Raw genomic sequence first — 17372 nt, 5'->3', positions numbered from 1 at the left:
AATCTAACATTTTATATACAGAGTTTTATAAGAAAAAAAGGGCAGATGTGCAAATAAGGTGCCAAGGTACACGAACAAGTTTTCTTGCTTCATGAAAGCAATTGTCAGCCTATATGTCAGCCTATTCAAGAAACCAAGAATTGCATCCTGGAATGAAAAAGCTTTAACACTTTGAATGGCATTGCCCACTTCACTGACCTGCAGAAGCTAGTCCTACAGTGCATTTCTGATCAATATTATTGGGCCCCCAAATCCCTTGGCTAACCAAGAAGCTCAATTAATGTCCAACCACTTTTTTATTCTCCTGTTCCGTCTCACACCAGAGAGCAGCCTCAGCAGAACCAGACGTTTGTTCCACTTGCTTCACAGAGATGTTGTTTTCATGTTCTTTTCTGTTTCGGTCTCTCGTCGGTGTCTCATGGTTCTTCTTGACACAGCCCAGATGAGTGCAGAACCCACCAGGACTCCAGCTACCGCTGCCACAATGACAGCCCAGTAGGGCACCGAAGGTTCAGTTTTCTCTGAGTTGAGAACTGAATTCCTGAATTCACTGTTTCTCATCGTGGAAAGAAAGGGTTTCTCCTACAAAGGGAGATCAAAGGTTTTACTGACCACAGACCACTTGGCAGGCAGCATTCAGACAATATACCATCACCCCTCCCAGAGATGCAAACTGTCAGTCTCTAGACAGACTATCAACTGTTTCTGCCTTCTGTCTTAGCTCAAACTATTTCCTGCCCTACTGCCTGAAAGTTCCTAGAAGAAAAAAAAAGGAGAAGCCAGTCCAGAAAGAGCAGTGATGGCATCATTTCCGAATCTGTTTGCTGCAGGCAACCAAATGGAAGTATGTAGACTCATTAAAACTGGCTTAAAGTAGAGGCTTTCCACTGCAGTAAGGATAATTCTTTTGCATTAAATCCTCAGTATAATTTCCTATGTGTAACAAAATAGGAGCGTATTTTTGCTATTTAAAACCTTCACAAAGATATTCTTAAAAAAAAAAAGTTATCCATAAGAAGAAAGAAGAAAAATAAAAGTGGACAAAGGAGAGTATTGGCCTCATGGCCTTTACTTACTGGGTTTGGACACTTCAGTTTTGATCTGTCATAGGTAAAGTTGTTGTAAGTCTGCTTTTCACCAACTGGCTCCATCTGAGGAAGGGAAAAGCAATAGTAAACAATGAGTTTTTTTCTCCTCAGATTCCTGACTTGGGTGGCTACAACTTTTCATCCAATCTTTAGGTTCTTGCGTCAATGAAGAAGTGTGGGAGAAGGTGCATAACAGGAAAGCTTCCAAACATTTTAACATTCATGAACTAAAGACACTGAGAATCTGATGTACTGTCTGCAGAAAAACTCCCTCAGGAAGCAAGGAACAGGAGAAGCCTTTCCTCTTTTTGCACTAAGTGTAGGAGAAAATAACCTACTAGCACATACTCTGCTAGAACAAAGTGGTTCACTATACACCCAGGTCTGCCACATACATCTCAAATGACAGTATAAACCACAAAAAAACAAATCACATGACAGAATTTAGTCACGTTACTAAGCACAGTACTGAAAGAAAGATGCTTAGGTGTCATGGTGGTGGAAGCAGCTTCAAAAGCAATGCAGAGTTACAGAGACAGGATGAGACAGTACCAACATTGCAGCCTTCACTCAGACAAATAATTCCCTGGGAGTTTTATCTAAGGCTAAGTTCACAAGATTGCAAGAAGTGAATTAAACAGAGCCTTTTGTATCAGCAGTTGTCAGCAAAGCTGCATTAACCGAACATAGGCTCACTTTGAGTCCATTTCAAATTCAAAGTAAAATATGTCCAGGCTAATGGCACAACATCTGTGGTTGGCAAGGACTCCACATGCCATCCGTTACCATAGTTAAGCTAACAAGTAGAAGCTTGATCAGTCACGTTAAATGAAGTGTTTACAACTGTGTATGGACATGCTTGAAGTAATGACTTGAAGACTGGCCCATAGAGGACTGCATTATTGTCATCCAGCAGTTCTGGGAATACAGTGCAGAGGGCTGCTGTTGCTTCTGCTGCTCCGTATATACACATCTACTGTTCTCAAGTGATTGAAGTGTCAGCTGTATGCTGGAGAGAAACAACACCCCAACAAACCCAACACAATGTGGAGAAAAATTCTAACTAATAAGATTCCCATATGGAAACACTGGGAATACTTCCTCTCTCTAGTCTGGTAATACAAAATAGAAATAGAGACTGAAAAAATCAAAGGAGAGAGATGAACCAATGCAAGATGCAAGGTCTGGTGCCTTACGTATTAAAAATATGACTGGAGAAGGGAAGAAAGCTAGGAAGTGCAGAGAAGATGAGAAAAAAAAACAGAGTGCCAGGTTTTGCTGATTGCCATGGGGTCCTGCTGGACTCACGAGTCCTAATCATTTGCCCTGCCTGCTAGTTAATGTCGTGGAGACTGAATTTGGTCATTTTATTGTGCCTTAAAGGGAACAGCTCAAATTCCGATGTGATTATTTGTCAGATATGTGGTTCATTTCCTGTAGTGTTCTGTCTGACTGCTTATTTGTCGGTAATTGTAACGCTGCCCGTGCCAGACCCCTTGGTAAAGAGTCTGGCATAGAGCAGTCAGCTTTTTTTTTTTTTTCCCCCCACTTCAACTCTGCGATCTGTACCTCAGGAGCAGCATTAGCTTCTGAGCTCTGAAGATGACAGCACCCTCAAGCCCACGAGTGTACAGAACAATTCCTTGAAGAAACACATGGGTCTTCTATAAGGGCATATAGCAAACATGGAGGCTTAACACAAGCTAAACATGCTGTCTGTGTGCTCTTCTCCTGGGCCAGGGGACCAATGAGGTAGATTTGCAACCAAAGGGGACCTGTTAAGACTACAGCGTTTTCTGACTTCAGAGAGCAGAAGCATGCTTTGCTTTGCATGAAACTGGAAGGGCAGAGATCACCAGGGTGAGGGAGAAGCTTCCCAAGCCATCCTCACCCCTACGTACCCACGCAGCAGCCAGGCACAGTCTGGCCCTTTGTGTGTACTGACAAGAATCCGTGTCATTTGGCCATAAGCCTACTGCTTGCTGAGCTTTTCAGGGAACAGAAAAACAATACAGCCTCACATTAAGCTTGCACAACCTCTCTGTACACGGACAACGAATGAAAAGCCGGGATGTGTTATAAGAACTAGATTTAACTAGGAAATAGTCCAATCAACACGTATCGACATTGCTCTGTGGATTGAATAGTTGTACTTTGCATTAGTAAGAAGCCAATCTCCACTACCCAGTAGAAAGCTGTGTCAATATTCTTATGTGCGTAGGAAATGAGTGACAGTCTGGACAGAATAAAACTCCAGTGGCTTAGAAAAAGGACTGATCATGATTCAGGAATGAGTAATGGCTGACAGGAACACCACGTGGCAACAAACCCACTTTAAGGCTGCCATATGCCCAGGTACTGCCTCTTTCTTCTTGGACTTGCAGCCATGCACAATTTGGATGTTGTTTACATTTGCCAGGGGTTTCTGGGCCATTGTTAGCCCTGCTAAAGCTATGAAGCCTACCAGGCTGCCATCAGCTGGACTACCAGACAGTGAAGCCTGACATAGAAAAACAGGCAGATTGGCGGAGTGTGTACAAATCTATTATTCAGCACAAGTGCATGCACTGTTTTCTATAACCCTGGACCTACAGCTCATATGCTGTACTGGGCAACTGCATAGATTTCTGCCCTGGATTTCCCAGCCCTTGTGCTGAAGTTCATTCTGGAATATGCTGTAAGTTTCTTATCTTGCTCAAACTTTTAAGTAAAGTGAAAAGAAATTCTCCTCCATTTATGCCTGTTTCTTGCACAAACCAGGATACAGCATTTCTGCTTGCACAGTGTGTTTGGGAAGTGTTGTTTATGAGACAAGAGGAAGAAATGTCCCCGTGGCATGAAAATGCCATAGTCTTCCTTCCACTATGGGAAAAAACATAGTTCCAAAAGTGACTGTTACTGTGGAGTTATCAAGTCCAGCATATGCCTCTTACACATTGTGCCAGCACTACTCAAAAGTTACCATTTCCCCTAAAACTGCAGAAGGAATGTGACTGCAAGTAAAGGAATCATAGGTATGATTTCAGTCCTCCATTAGTTTCAGTGACTCCGCTAGAACTGCCTCAGATATTAGAGTGGGTGGTATAACATGTCCACACTATTAATGGCAGCAAAAATTCAATCACTTATTTGTTTTCATAATAAATCTAACAGACTTCACTGAAGAAAGGCAAGCCCATTCAACAGACATTTTCAGGAAGCTGCAGGACTGCATGTTTAACTGGGCTGATTTTTGCTTTAGTGCATATTAATTACAAAATCAGAAGGGAATTTTTCTCCAGAGTACGCTGAAGCTCTCAGGGTTTCTCATTTTGAATGAGCAACAGCTCATACAGTTTTTTTTTCCTTTTTTTTTCTTTTTTTCTTTTTCTTTTTTTTCAACAAAATTGCTTTGGGTTGTGTTCCCAAGCAATGCAGACTGAGAAGGATCTCAAGTTCAGTAGTCCTCCTCTCGTTAGCAAGAAACAAAACTGATATGCTCACTGTTTTGTTTTGGACACTTTTCTCGAACTTTTGTTGGGACTCCTACCCTAAACACATGGGGATCTACTTTGTAGCCACTTACCATGTTATTCCAGAGAGCCATAGCCATCTCAGCATAGCCTTTTTCACTGAAATGAAAGCAGTCTGCAGCAAAGAAACTCAGATCTGGCTTGCCATCCTGCGATAAAAGCAAAATACATTTTTAAGCTCACTTTAAGCTTTGAGACCTGACAATATCTAAAAGTGTATCCGAAAAGTGCACTGGACTTGCCATACCCCTTTACAATTTTGGTATCTTCCTAAAGGCAATATGCTCATGTTTTGACAATGCAGATGAAGTTCGGTGCTCCTAACTGTGGGCAGATTACCACATCTTGAGATCTTTTGTGTAATGCATCCTGCTCAATTTCATACTGCAATTTCTATAACAAATCTAGACTTGTCATTAAACCAATATTCACAGCTCTTATGTGGACCCTGCCATTGAGCAATGCTCCGCACTGAACAGAATTATTTAAAAAAAAATCGGATTGTTTATTTTTGCTTGTTGAACTTCCACAATTCAGACATAGGCTTAAAATCTTTCAGGTGTTGAAACTTGTGCTGAATTTCAGGAAACATCAAAAACTGTGGGTTTATCCAGCTGAGGCAAATGTCTGTCTTAGGGAAGATCTGCCTTATCACTGTCAAAATGATAACCATCCTTTGGACATGAAGGCTGGCAGAACAAAATAGGGATGATGTGACAAAGTAAGTATTATGTAAAACTGAATGGTTTTGACCAGGATTCATGCTGAGAATTTGTCCTTTACTACACAGAATATGCAGTGCTAGAGCTGGAGAAAAGAAGGGAGAATCAGCCTTTGACTTCAAAGGCTGCTTGCTTTTTCCAGCGTTGGGTGAGCTGGGCATACAACATACTTCCCCATGTGCTGGTTTCCATGTGAAGGTAATCTGAACATATACGATAACCTAAATTGGAAGAAAATTGTGGTGAAGGCCAACTAAGCCTTCCAACAGTGGAAGCAAAAGGGGACATGCAATTCAGATGAAGCTAGAGGGTGCCTACATGTTGTGAGGCCACTGCAAATGTTTGTGTGCTGCTAGACTGCGCAAAGGAAATAAAAACAGTCCTTGCCTTATGGATCTTACTGACTTAGAAATCAAGACACTGGCCCTTGCATGATGGAATAGAAAAATGGGACTCACCCTATCCAGGGGCAACAAGGTGTTTCGGAAAAATGGCTGCACAACAACTGCAAAGTCCTCACGCTGTTCGTACCGACCACTGTTGACCAGCTGTAAAGCTTCAGCCTATATGGAGTTGCAAAGTTAGAAACAGAAAAGTAACTCGCAAGGCTCATCTACCATTTATCAGCTATCATAAAAACACGTGTATCACACTTCTTTCAATGTAGGTAAGCATAGCTCATTAGTACAAATCCAGCTGAATAGTATTAAGCAGTCCAGAGATTGCCAAAGAAAATAATTTGGAAGAGATTTTCATGAGCAAAATGCAAAGAAACAAGGATAATTTGAAATGTAAAGTTGCTTAATGGGGGGCAAAAAATGTATTTCATACCTCACTTATTGAAATCAGTGCTTCACAAGCACAAGAAGATTAAAGTTTACAGAGAATTAGAAAAAGGAGTATGACCAAAATTTTTAGAAGTGAAGGATGAGTTCAGAATGCCAACTTGAGACATTCGAAGCATGCTTATTTTCCAGAAAGGTGTGCTTGAAATAAAATAATGCATAAGCATTGAAAATCACCTTTTACTTTTGAAAACTATGGGCACAGACATTCATATAGATAATAAAAACATATTATTATTACTTTCCAGCTTATGGTTATAAACTCTAAGGCTCCTGGTCATGTCTCAGAACAGTCCTAGCCCCATTCCCTTAGCTAAGGAAAACATCCCCCTGGATAAGTTTATACGAATGTTTTCCAACATGGACCTTTTAAGCATGGTGAAATTAATCAGATAACATCCACTGCCAGAGACAGAATGGAGGACTGGAGAACATACTGTGATCTGATAGAGCAATCCTTGTATTCACAGGAATAATGATAGAAAAATCTTCTGCTCCAATGTCTACTTATAGCCTTTGTTAAATTTGAGTGAATCTGAAGCCCTGAGGCTATGAAAAGTTACTCTCAGATAGCAAGCTGACCCATGGTAAGCTGTGTACTAACTCTCAGCGCATGCCAAAAGAAAGGAATATCAGGTTAGTTTAGTTCATTTTCTCTGCTAAGAGTTACGACAACAGAGCTGACGCAAGGTAATTTGTCATCCTTGCAGTGGCATGTTAATTCATGTGAGCTGTTCAATGGATTCATAACAGACACGTATCAACAAAACAGCCGTCATCAGTAACTCCTTTTCAGCTGTCCAAACAGCAACTGGAAACAAAACCAGTTTCAATCTGCTGCCATCTCAGAACTGAGCTCAAATCATAAGGCAGGAAAGACTTGCAATGCTGCTAGCCAGCTAGCAGGCTACAGTTTTAAAATGTAGCCGAGCAGTTTCCAAGTCACCCCTCTCAGTTCTGAGGTTGTGTGAGAGAGGAAGAGGAGTGAAAGAAGAGATATAAAAAGAGACGCAATAGAAGATGACCAGTTACAGAATCAAGGCGTTACCTGAAAATCTCTGTTAACTCTCTTAATTTCTTGTAGTTCAGAAGAGTTTTCCTTGGGGCTTAAGAAACATGGGCAAATATTCCTTCAATGAAAGAAATACTAAAATTAAAAGCCAACCCAGAGTAGTCTATGCAGTGTTTCAGCAATGTGTCTGTTCAAGAAGCTCAGAATAACTGCTCAAAATTTACATGCAGAGAGAGATCCTCCTAGTCAACTTACGGAAGGACAGATACTTCAGAAAAAAAAAGTCCTTCTTGACTTCATTTTCAGGGAACACTTGTCACAGACAGTAAGAGCTGCAATACTCACAACTCTTAAATGTCAGACAAATGCACTTATTATGTCACACATTAGCAGCATATCATGTTTTCCAATGAAAAAACACAACACTACATAGTGACATACAGCAGAATTTCAGAAATCTGGGTGTTTAAAGGTAGAAAAGATAAATTGTTCATGTGATCTGACTCCTCAGACTACTTTGTTTCATTCTGTTACCCCTAGACCAAGAGGTAATAACTTACAATTCAGTGAAATACATCCTCTAAGAAGGTGCCTAGAATTAGTATGAAAACATCAAACAAGACAGTCAATTCACTAATTTCCCCTGTAGTGTGTTCTAGCAGTTTGTCATCTCTATTATTAAAAATCTGTGCCTCGCTTCATTTGAATTCAGTAGGCATCAGCTTCCAACCACCTGTCTGTTATACCTTACTCTGCTAGACTAAACAGCCTTTTTATGTCCATGCTGACTCCTCTGAAGGCACTGCTAATTTCTAAATCTATTCCCTCAGTCGTCTTTGGGATTTTGGTCTCCTCCATTTGGTGGGAAAAGGATCTCCTGGTCATGCATTGTGCACTCTGCAGCTCAACCTGCATCACAGGTGATGCAGCACTGAATGCAAAGAGAGGCATCAGGGATGTCAGCCTGAGCTGTGGAGCAGTGAACAGCTAGGTGAAAATGGCTTTGAAGTTCAGTACTATGGCAATTGTATAGTGACTTATGCTGTGATACGCTGCCTTAGAGCTAAGAAAAGCGATGACTGACTGCAATCTACAGGTGCATGCCTTTTAGCTGAAGTATTGGAAGAAGTAATAGAAAGTTGATGTGAACTGGTGTTATTCATCTAAAGGCAGCAATAAAAGTGGCTCAGAAAGCTCAGCGTGGCTATCTTACTGTAGTAGCAGTTTAGACTGATCAGAAAAGAAAAAAACACCAAAAAGCACCCAAAAAAAATCCAAGCACTTTAAAGGTGAAGACCTGTTCTGCTCACTTACATTCCTGTCAGAGCGCACTCTGAAGAGCTTGCTGCGATCTGACGCAGTCCAGAAATCTCTAGTATCTCCACCATGTTGACAAAGACTCTTGGAAGCTGCAGGGATTATAATAAACAGACATACCGAGTCAGAGAACATGATACCACTACAAAGCGAGAACGCAAGTGCCATCCGCAGGTCAGTGAGTCAGTGCAAACTCCACTGGCTGCAACCAATGGCATGCGCAAGGGTAACGTATAAAGGGAGGGGGAAGGAGACGTATAGTGGATGTCAGCCAAAAAATCCCTGGCAGCTAGCACAAGCTAGCTGAAATGCTGCTTCACTCCCTGGGGCATTTTCATTTTCTGTAGGGTAAATGAAACTTTGCACAGTTGGTTTAGCCATCAGAACTGGCAGTAAGGCTGTGATATGTTCGGTCCATGGCAAAAACACCATGCAACACATTTTTCCTAAAACTGCAGCCCACTGTCCCAGGGTATTGTCTAACACAAGCTGTTAGATTGCTCCTCAGTGCTGCATTATGACTCCAGCTATTTGGAAGATAACCTCGTGTGAAACATGATCACTGCAAGTCTATCAGAGCTGAGGAAAAACACCAGGGTACTTGCCAGGAACATAGCTTGCTAGGGTATCTTAAAAGCTTACCTCATCATAGAAAACATCCAGAGCGTCTTGAAGGTGCTTTACATAGTTTTGCACTGAATAGGTTTCCTATGTAATTAAAAAAAATAAATAAAATTGGATCAGTCTTCTTTCAGTACTTAAGAAGTTTAACTGTTTTATCTGAACAACTGAGTCCACAGACTGTCTATTAGCGAGGTGTCCCATGAGAAGATATACCAACTCAATGCTCCTTTCTCCTTCTGATGGCAGATATATTTTTGGATCAAGAGGTTTATTGCCACGTGCACAGAGGTTGACAGTGCTTCTATTTCCATGGCACTAATGTATTCACTTAATCTCTGCAGAAAATCCAGAGGTATAGAATAGTTCTGGGCAGAGTCTTTCCCTGATTAATGACTCCATAAACAACATTTTCAGATTTCCCGTTGTCTTTTATTGGACCCAGACCACATTATGAACAGAGCAATACATTTCTCGGTTTGTTTGGTTTGCTTTTTTGTTGTTGCTGCTTTGTTTTTGTTTTGTTTTTTAAACTGCCAGTCTGGGGAAACTGATATGGAGGCAGCCAGACCCCACAAAACCCATTGGCAAAACAACTTCGTGAGTATAATTATAGAGGTGCAGCCACGTGGGCCAAAGAATGCCTGTAGCAGTCTCTAAAGGAAACTGACCATAACTGAGAGAATGATCCCCAGTCATCTGGATGAGCTGGGGCCCAGGCCCTCACAGTCTGTGTTAGAGGAACCTTTTCAGAGGGGATGGCTGCTGGCAGCTAGGTAAGACATCTTTTTCACTATAAACTGATGTTATTTCATTTGGTGTCATTCTGAAGTGAGAAACAGGCATCCCCAGTAATTATTACATGGAGACACTTCCCAGAATAAAGCTTCACTTGTGTCCCCCTAACAACACACCAAAGACACCACACTGTCTTGATTACTTTGTCCAGCTGAGCTGGAAGAGCTCTTCAGTTTATATCTTTGTTCAATACGGGGCAGATTGATGGTTCTTAAATAATGCATTACTCTGGAGCTACAGCGCCCCAAAATTAAAAGCTGCGCACTTCTTGCTGATACAATACAGATGAAAGGAACAGTAGTCCTAAGTGCTTTTTAAACAAAGAGGAGCTTTGGCTCACGGAGGGAGAGAAAGGTTAAATTTCCAGGGCTGGTCACCTGCCAAGTGCCCAAACAAGCATGCCTGCTTCAGAGATACAAACCTTATCAAAGCAGTATTGACACAGGTCATTGCCTCCAACGAGGACAGTGATCAGCTTCCAGTCCTCCTTGAAGTTAATTTTCTAGTGGCACATAAAATAAACAGATTTCAGTTTCCATCGCTTAGGCATGTAGAGGTAACATTTACAGATGCAAATACAGAGGGTACAGACAGCCCAGCAGAACAGCAGAAAAGAGGCATGCTGAGTTAAGACAGCAGCAGAAAAGCGTCTGTCTGGGGTTATGTGTGAGTTATTTGCTAGCCTAGCTGCAAGTCACCTTGGCTTCTGTAAGGGTATCCCCTTCGGCAGACAAGGACTGTCAGGGTGGCTGAGCACAGGACGTGCGTCTGTGGCAGCAAGCGTGCTGAAATAGATACCAGCTTCGGGTCAGGGACAGGCAGGGGACATTTGCCAGGCGCAGCCAAGTGCTGTGGGCAGCGTGGGGACGAAGAGTCATGGATGCTGGAGTGACCTACGTGAGCTGGGGAACAGGAGCTGCTGGGGATCCCTGCCAGCTGGGCAAGCGTTGCCCCCATGGCCAGGAGGGGAGAGGGGTGCCCCAGGGAACAGAGCAGATTAAAATAGAAGAGTCCAGGAGGCCGGTGACTTCACTGAGCTCATATAAGGGCAGCTGCAGCATCCACGTCACCACAAGCTAACAATAGGCGCTGCTGAGAGCTGGATCTCATCAAAACATTTTGTAGCTTTCAGTACAAAGAAAGGAATCAAAGGCAACTATTTTTAGAGCGGTGCATTTACATAACAAACATCTGTGAAAGGATCCCACAAATAGAGGAAGGGCCTGGGAATCACCCATAGGTCTGAATTCTCCTCCTTCACCAACACTTTGCTCAGAAAGCTTTTCACCAAGAGGCAAAGTGTTGGCAGGGACTTTTCCCCCTTCCTTTTAAAGATGTGTAAAAAGCAGTGAATAAAACAAAAACCTAGAGCCATGTACTATTTTACTGAAGAGCCATGCCAGCTCCCTTCACTCTGCCAAACAATTGGTAACTGACAGTGGGGCTAGCATGCAGCATCCATCAGGAGTGCTGGCACACAGAGACACATGCTTTAACAAATCCTGCTTATGCAGTACCTTCCTTTCCCATTCAGCCCGAGCCAAGGAGCACCAGGCACTCCAATTCCCTTACAGGGAATACTCTGGAGCAACAAATCACACCCAGTCAGACACTCAGACAAATTCAGCCCACACTTGGAGCAGGATAGCTTCAGCTTTCTCCCATATCTCGCCCCTAAACCTCAAACTAGAGCACCTGCTACTCTGTTAAAAGTGAGCTGCCTTTTTGGCGGGCACCCCTTGCAGCCCTCAGCAGAGCAGCAACAGCAGGTTGTTCCCCAACACTAGACCCCCGGCCAGTTCCCCAAAAACCTTGTGACATGGCAGGGATTCAGCCCATCCAGAGGATTAGTCTCTGCCCTGTGTGTTTGCACACTACCTGTGTGGATTTGCGTAGGTAAATGTTAATCTCCTAATAGTAATGACTAGTCCCTGGCACACGTATCTTGGAAAACACACCAGAGATGAGGACACTGATTTTTCTTTCATCCGTAAAGCACTCATCACTGTTCAAATGTCCCATCAATTAGTCATCCCCCAGAGACCACAGGAGCACTGAGGGGCAGCCCAAATATCCAACCATGATGTTTCTAAGGAACAGTTCACTTACCGAGCTGCTTCTCATTAGCTCCACCAACTCACGTGCTTGGGCTGACATATTGCTGTAGAGAGAGGACAGAAGGATTTTTGGTGCATGCTCTGAAAGCACATCATCATTTTGCTCTCCCACTCCTCATTTCAGGGACCTTTAGGAGCGGCAGAAATCAGTACAGAGAAAGTGATGCTTCAGATGGAAGAGCAAGCAGAAGGACCAAGAGCAGCAGCAGTGGCACAAATAATCTGATCCAAAAGGGCTTCAGCGAGGATGGCTGCCAAGTGGCGGGCAACTGGGATGGATTCTATCCATCTCAGAGCTCACTTAAATGCATTTTGTTTGGAGAAAAACATTAATGCCCACATGTACAGAGACATTTAGCTGCATAACTCCTTTTCTAGTTGTGGGGGGGAGTTTGGTGCTTACACAGAGGCTGGGCACCTAACCAGCTTTCCTGACTTGGCCTTCAGTTCCTACAGCTTATCACAATGCTGGAAGATATTGCTTACGCTGCGGAATTGCTGGGCTGGAGATTCCCAGCTCAGCTGTAGGCAGGATACAACACCCACAGAGCAAAGCACAAGCCATGTGGAGACACCAGCTGGAGACTGGAGCTCCTGACATACTAGGATGCAACTGTGCTTGAGCCCTGCCTGTTTCCAGCAGCTACATAAATGTGGCTACATTCATTTGCACTCCCAGAGCCACACTGACTGTGCTGAGCCTTTGCTCAGGGCACCCATGAAGTGTTTAGTAGCTACATAGGCTTTCCTAGCTACCCTGAAACTCTCTTCCAGTAAATTTAATGACTGTTAGAGGTGTCACAGACAGTCTTGGAAACAAATTCCCTGAGTATCCATAGAGCAGGCAAAGCATATGCAATACAAACTTTTATATATTTTGGTTCATAACAGACTAGTGGAGTTTTCCTTCAAGAAGGAAAAGGAATCAATTCCTAGCTGTTCAGTCTCTTTGCACTACAAACAAGGATAGTTTTTAATGCCATTAGGGTAGCAGTGGGCCTCTATTTGTTAGTTTGAGGCGCGTTTCCCAGAAATCAAGGGATAACTGAGAAATGGTCATGAACTTTTTCTCATTACAAACACGGCCTGAGAACGAAGCAGGGAGCTGCATACCAAAGGCTGGGCAGAAAAAGGTACCAATAGAATTAGAAGCATAACTAAGGCATTGACTCAGAAATTCTGCACAGAGGTCAAATGAAGAAAGGGAGTTTCTCTCTGTCTCTAATTTAGAAAACTTAAAATTTAAATCCCCCAAATACTGAATTTAAAAATATATAATCAGTAATCAAACCACAGAAACACGTACATTACAAGTAAATCATCAGCATTAACTCAGCCTTAACATACAGTTCAAAGATAATCTGCCAGTCCATCATTTCTCTCCTACCCGCTTTACCCTTTCTTGGCCACAATCGCACTTACCGTGCAGTGGCACCTTTCTGTGCAGCGTTGAACCCAGCTGTTTCCTTACTGCTACCAGTGGAAAAGCCAAAGATGTTTGGACTGAATTTTTTCAAGATATCTTAAAAAGAGAAGACACAATGTTCAACCATCCACAGTACAACCAGCATTGTTGCTATAGACACACCTGCCTCGGAGACTTCAGTTACTGTGTCGACTTCAGTACAAAATTATTTCTCCCTGTGGCCTTGAGGAGCCAGGGCCTGGCAACCCTAAAATCACACAGCTCCCAGGGAATTCACTGTTCTTGAGTGTGAGTGCCTGAGTAATCATGGTTCCTTCCCTTCATGTAACAGGAGCAGATGCCCCAAATGCAGCCCTCTACCTCCCAGTCCTCCAGCTTCTCATTAAGATAATATTTATTGCAGAGAAGTGAATTCTATTCATGTTTATAGGCTTCAGTGAAACCCTCAGCAGTGAAGCGTGGTGCCTGAAAGCTATTTTGTTATTGTGTCTGTAGTGCTGTCTGAAACCTCTTTGTAGAGTCTCACTTACAGTGCTGTACACATAGTGAAATGTATTTTCTATTTTTCCGTAAACATGATGTTCGTCATGTTACATATCACATCTTATTACCAACAATGTCAGGTATTTTCAAACTGCTCCACAGCACGGATCGTGTATAAATAGAAGAACCACTGTGAACCAATTCCCCTCTAATTTATAGTCACACTGACCACTTAGTGGTTTCTATGGCAACTACAGGAACCAGTTACACAGAATGCTACGACAAGAAATTTATAGTATTTTTAGATTTTTTCAATGTGATCTACCAATTTGAAATCACTGGGAGAAGTCACCAGGAAACCACAACCTTATCAACAATCTTTTCTAAATGGATCGCTAATTGTTTCATAACTCTTAATTTGCCCACAGCCATTACAGTCTGTCATTGGAAAGCACAAAATGAAATAAAGGAACAGATCTTGCAGGAACTTCTGCCACCTTCAGCACATTTACTCCTCATCATTTGTATCAAAAGGATGCAACTGTCACATGCAGATCCTGTGATGTGGAGGGGCTGAATCAGCTGTACAGCTAGGAAGGTCAGTCTGGGTTTCAGCTGTGACTCTCATGAACTGCTCATATCCACAACAGATGGGCACCCCCCGCTGTCTGGGAGGAAAAGTGTGATCATTTCCAGATGTTTCCTAGCATCTACTTGGACTACTTTCAGAGTAATTACTTGCCTTGCCTTTCACTCACATTGGTTTTCCAAGATACTCACTAGGTAAAGTAGTTCGGGTCTCGAGGGTCCCATCACCTCCGATACTACAAAGGGAAAGAACAGAATCACGAAGTAGGATTAGTTCTGCAACCATCTGTCTTGCTGTCACCATATGTTGCTGTAGCAGCCAAGGAAGGTAAAAAGACTAACCTCAAACAGAACCATAAATATAAATCACAGGACAAGTAGGAATTCAGGGAAAGTACTGAAAGGAGATTTCAGATTAAATCAAGCAGGGTTTCAGCTAAGGTAGAAACTATGCCAAACTAGGAATTGAGCATACTGGAGAAATAATTTTTCATACAGACATGCTGGGATGCCCATCACAGAAAGGCATTTTTCCTCACCAACGTTGCTCTATGTGACCTTGTTGAAATTACATTTGTGTGCAGTTATGCATAGAAGAGAGACTACATTAAATGCTCATTAACCACCTATTTAGGATTCTGCAGTGTTGATTATGAAAAAAAGCCTCTGCCTCTACCGTTCAAATAACATCTTCGTAACAAGCCAATACTTTCTTATACCACCTCTGTCAGGCCCTCTGAGATGTCTATGCTTGCATATACATTTAGGGTGGGGTTAGAGTGGAGAAAAGAAAGATGAATAAACGTACACTTGCTTATCTACCATACGTACTTTTGCCTACATGAAATAGGCAGTTTCCTTCCGCTCTACTGTGGACATTGAGACTCATATCCACTCTAACATATATTGTTGTTGCCCACTTTGTAACCACAAATGTATTTGGGATATCGTCACTGAATGTGCATGCAGTGTTCTCACCGTGTTCATGCCAATCCACGCTCACTTAGATTCTCTAGTGTTAGACACTGTATTAGATAATCACAACAACAGCAGCAATATTTTGAATAAATTCCAGAGGGACTAGTAGGAGGTTGAAATAATTTACTCATATTAATAATCTAGTACTGCCAGACAGGGGCACAGGAGCCTGTTGGTAGCAGTCAGGTCTGGTTAAAAAAATAAAACAAGCACACAAACACAAAACTAACAACACAAAAATCACTCCCTCTCTCTTCCAGTTCTGACTCCCCAAGGCCTTAGCCAGCATAATCACTCTCAGCATCCTACCCTACCCCTGTATTTACTCTCAGCAGGGAGAAATTGGTTTGATAGAAGTAGAATTTAGCTACTACAGCTGTATCAGCACACCCCTTTATGTGGGACATTTCATTTCCATTTTTTTTTAGTATGTAACTACTCAACCAGGTGACCTGCACTTTTAACTGTGTCTGTGGACAAAAATGCAGGAGAGGAAACAGATTTTTTTTACCTCCAGGAAAGTCCCCTCCAGTCTGTTTGTAGGTCGGTTGAGCGGGCTCCTACAGCAGTCTGGAAAGGATGGAAAGAATCATTTATAAAATACTAGAAGAAAAAGGTACTACAAGTTTAGGTAGGACAGACAATGTGATTTGGAAGTGCTGAATGTAACATTATTCTGCATCCAGACTTTGTTTTTTTCAGTATCTCTGTTACAGCATAAGTGTTCCATCTTCTTATTCACCAGCATAAACTGCCCCCAGTCAGCCCTGCATCTCCTACACTTCAAATTCATGGCCTTCTCCTCATATTCAAAAGCATTTCATCTAGTCAATAGACCTTGGAGCATCAGAGGAGATATAGCCTGGCCAGAGGACATCAGGCTGTAAGGCCAAAGACATATTGCTTTGGAACTACAACTCTAATATTAGTTTCAGAAACCCTAGGGGACCCAGATTAACATCTACAGCTTTCTATTTGTTTGAATTTTTCTAATGGAAAATGCTTCATTCTGGCATTTCCTGAAGAAAGCCGATTTTGAGAGACTTAATAATCCAGGGAAAAACACTGATGAAAAATTCCCTGCCAGTTTAGCTGTAAATAAATCAGTAGAGGAGCTGGTTTTTAATCTGCCAAGAAAACAAATCTTTGGTGCAAAACCCACTTTTCTCTTCTGGGACCCAGTCTGCTAGTCTAACACGCAGACTGAGTGAGGTGTAGGCAGGCTCTTTTTTTGCCAATACAGATAAGTGTGTCGGCATATCTTTTGCTTTCAGTGTGCAATGGTGCTGAGAAGTTGGACAGATGCATTTCCAGCCAGTGACACGACAAAATTGTTCAATGTTTCATTAATCTCCAACTGCATCTAGACTGAGAACAGTCTTCTTGCAGGGTGAACTTTACTATTATTATTATTTAGTATGAAGAAAAGCCACCATAACAAAGAAATTGGTGATGGATTTGAGTGCTCACAGGACTGGGATAAGAAGTTTATTTAATTAAAAAAAAACAACCACCTTCTACCAAGGTCAGCACCTTGACTCACATTCAGCACAGTAATAATGAAAACGAGTTCTTCTGCAGCTTTATAGTTTATTAATGGTTTAATTTCAGTTTGTACTCCTCAAAAAGCCATGTGTCCTAATTTCAGCTGGGATAGAGTTAATTCTCTTCATAGTAGCTGGTATGGTGCTGTGTTTTAGGGTGAAGATGGCATTTACAAGACCCCAGTGTTCTAGTTGTTGCAGAGCAGTGCTTGCACTGAATCAGGGCCTTTTTGCTTTCCATACTGCCCTGCTAGTGAGGAGGCTGGGTGTGCACGAGAACCTGGGAAGGGATGCAACCAGGACAGCTGACCCAAACTGGCC

At 42.3% G+C, this 17372-nt stretch overlaps 1 protein-coding gene across 1 annotated transcript in view; it reads right to left on the bottom strand.

The window, feature by feature from the left end:
- Positions 1-281: 281 nt before the first annotated feature.
- PLB1 (phospholipase B1) overlaps positions 282-17372 on the bottom strand; it is an 84703-nt gene continuing 67612 nt past the window's right edge. Inside the window, exons 47-58 of the mRNA XM_050709565.1 lie at positions 16019-16077; positions 14722-14765; positions 13455-13554; positions 12025-12076; positions 10337-10417; positions 9139-9204; positions 8494-8588; positions 7216-7297; positions 5781-5885; positions 4654-4749; positions 1077-1151; positions 282-582 (exon numbers count right to left, since the gene is read on the bottom strand). Of these exons, the coding sequence (XP_050565522.1) occupies positions 364-582; positions 1077-1151; positions 4654-4749; positions 5781-5885; positions 7216-7297; positions 8494-8588; positions 9139-9204; positions 10337-10417; positions 12025-12076; positions 13455-13554; positions 14722-14765; positions 16019-16077 (1074 nt within the window). The 3' untranslated portion in view covers positions 282-363. The remainder of the gene's footprint in view (positions 583-1076; positions 1152-4653; positions 4750-5780; positions 5886-7215; positions 7298-8493; positions 8589-9138; positions 9205-10336; positions 10418-12024; positions 12077-13454; positions 13555-14721; positions 14766-16018; positions 16078-17372) is intronic.

This window comes from Cygnus atratus, chromosome 3 (genome assembly GCF_013377495.2).
Source record: "Cygnus atratus isolate AKBS03 ecotype Queensland, Australia chromosome 3, CAtr_DNAZoo_HiC_assembly, whole genome shotgun sequence".
NCBI lineage: Eukaryota > Metazoa > Chordata > Aves > Anseriformes > Anatidae > Cygnus > Cygnus atratus.
The sequence above is the reverse complement of the archived record's forward strand: the minus strand, read 5'-3'. Positions and strand labels throughout refer to the sequence as shown.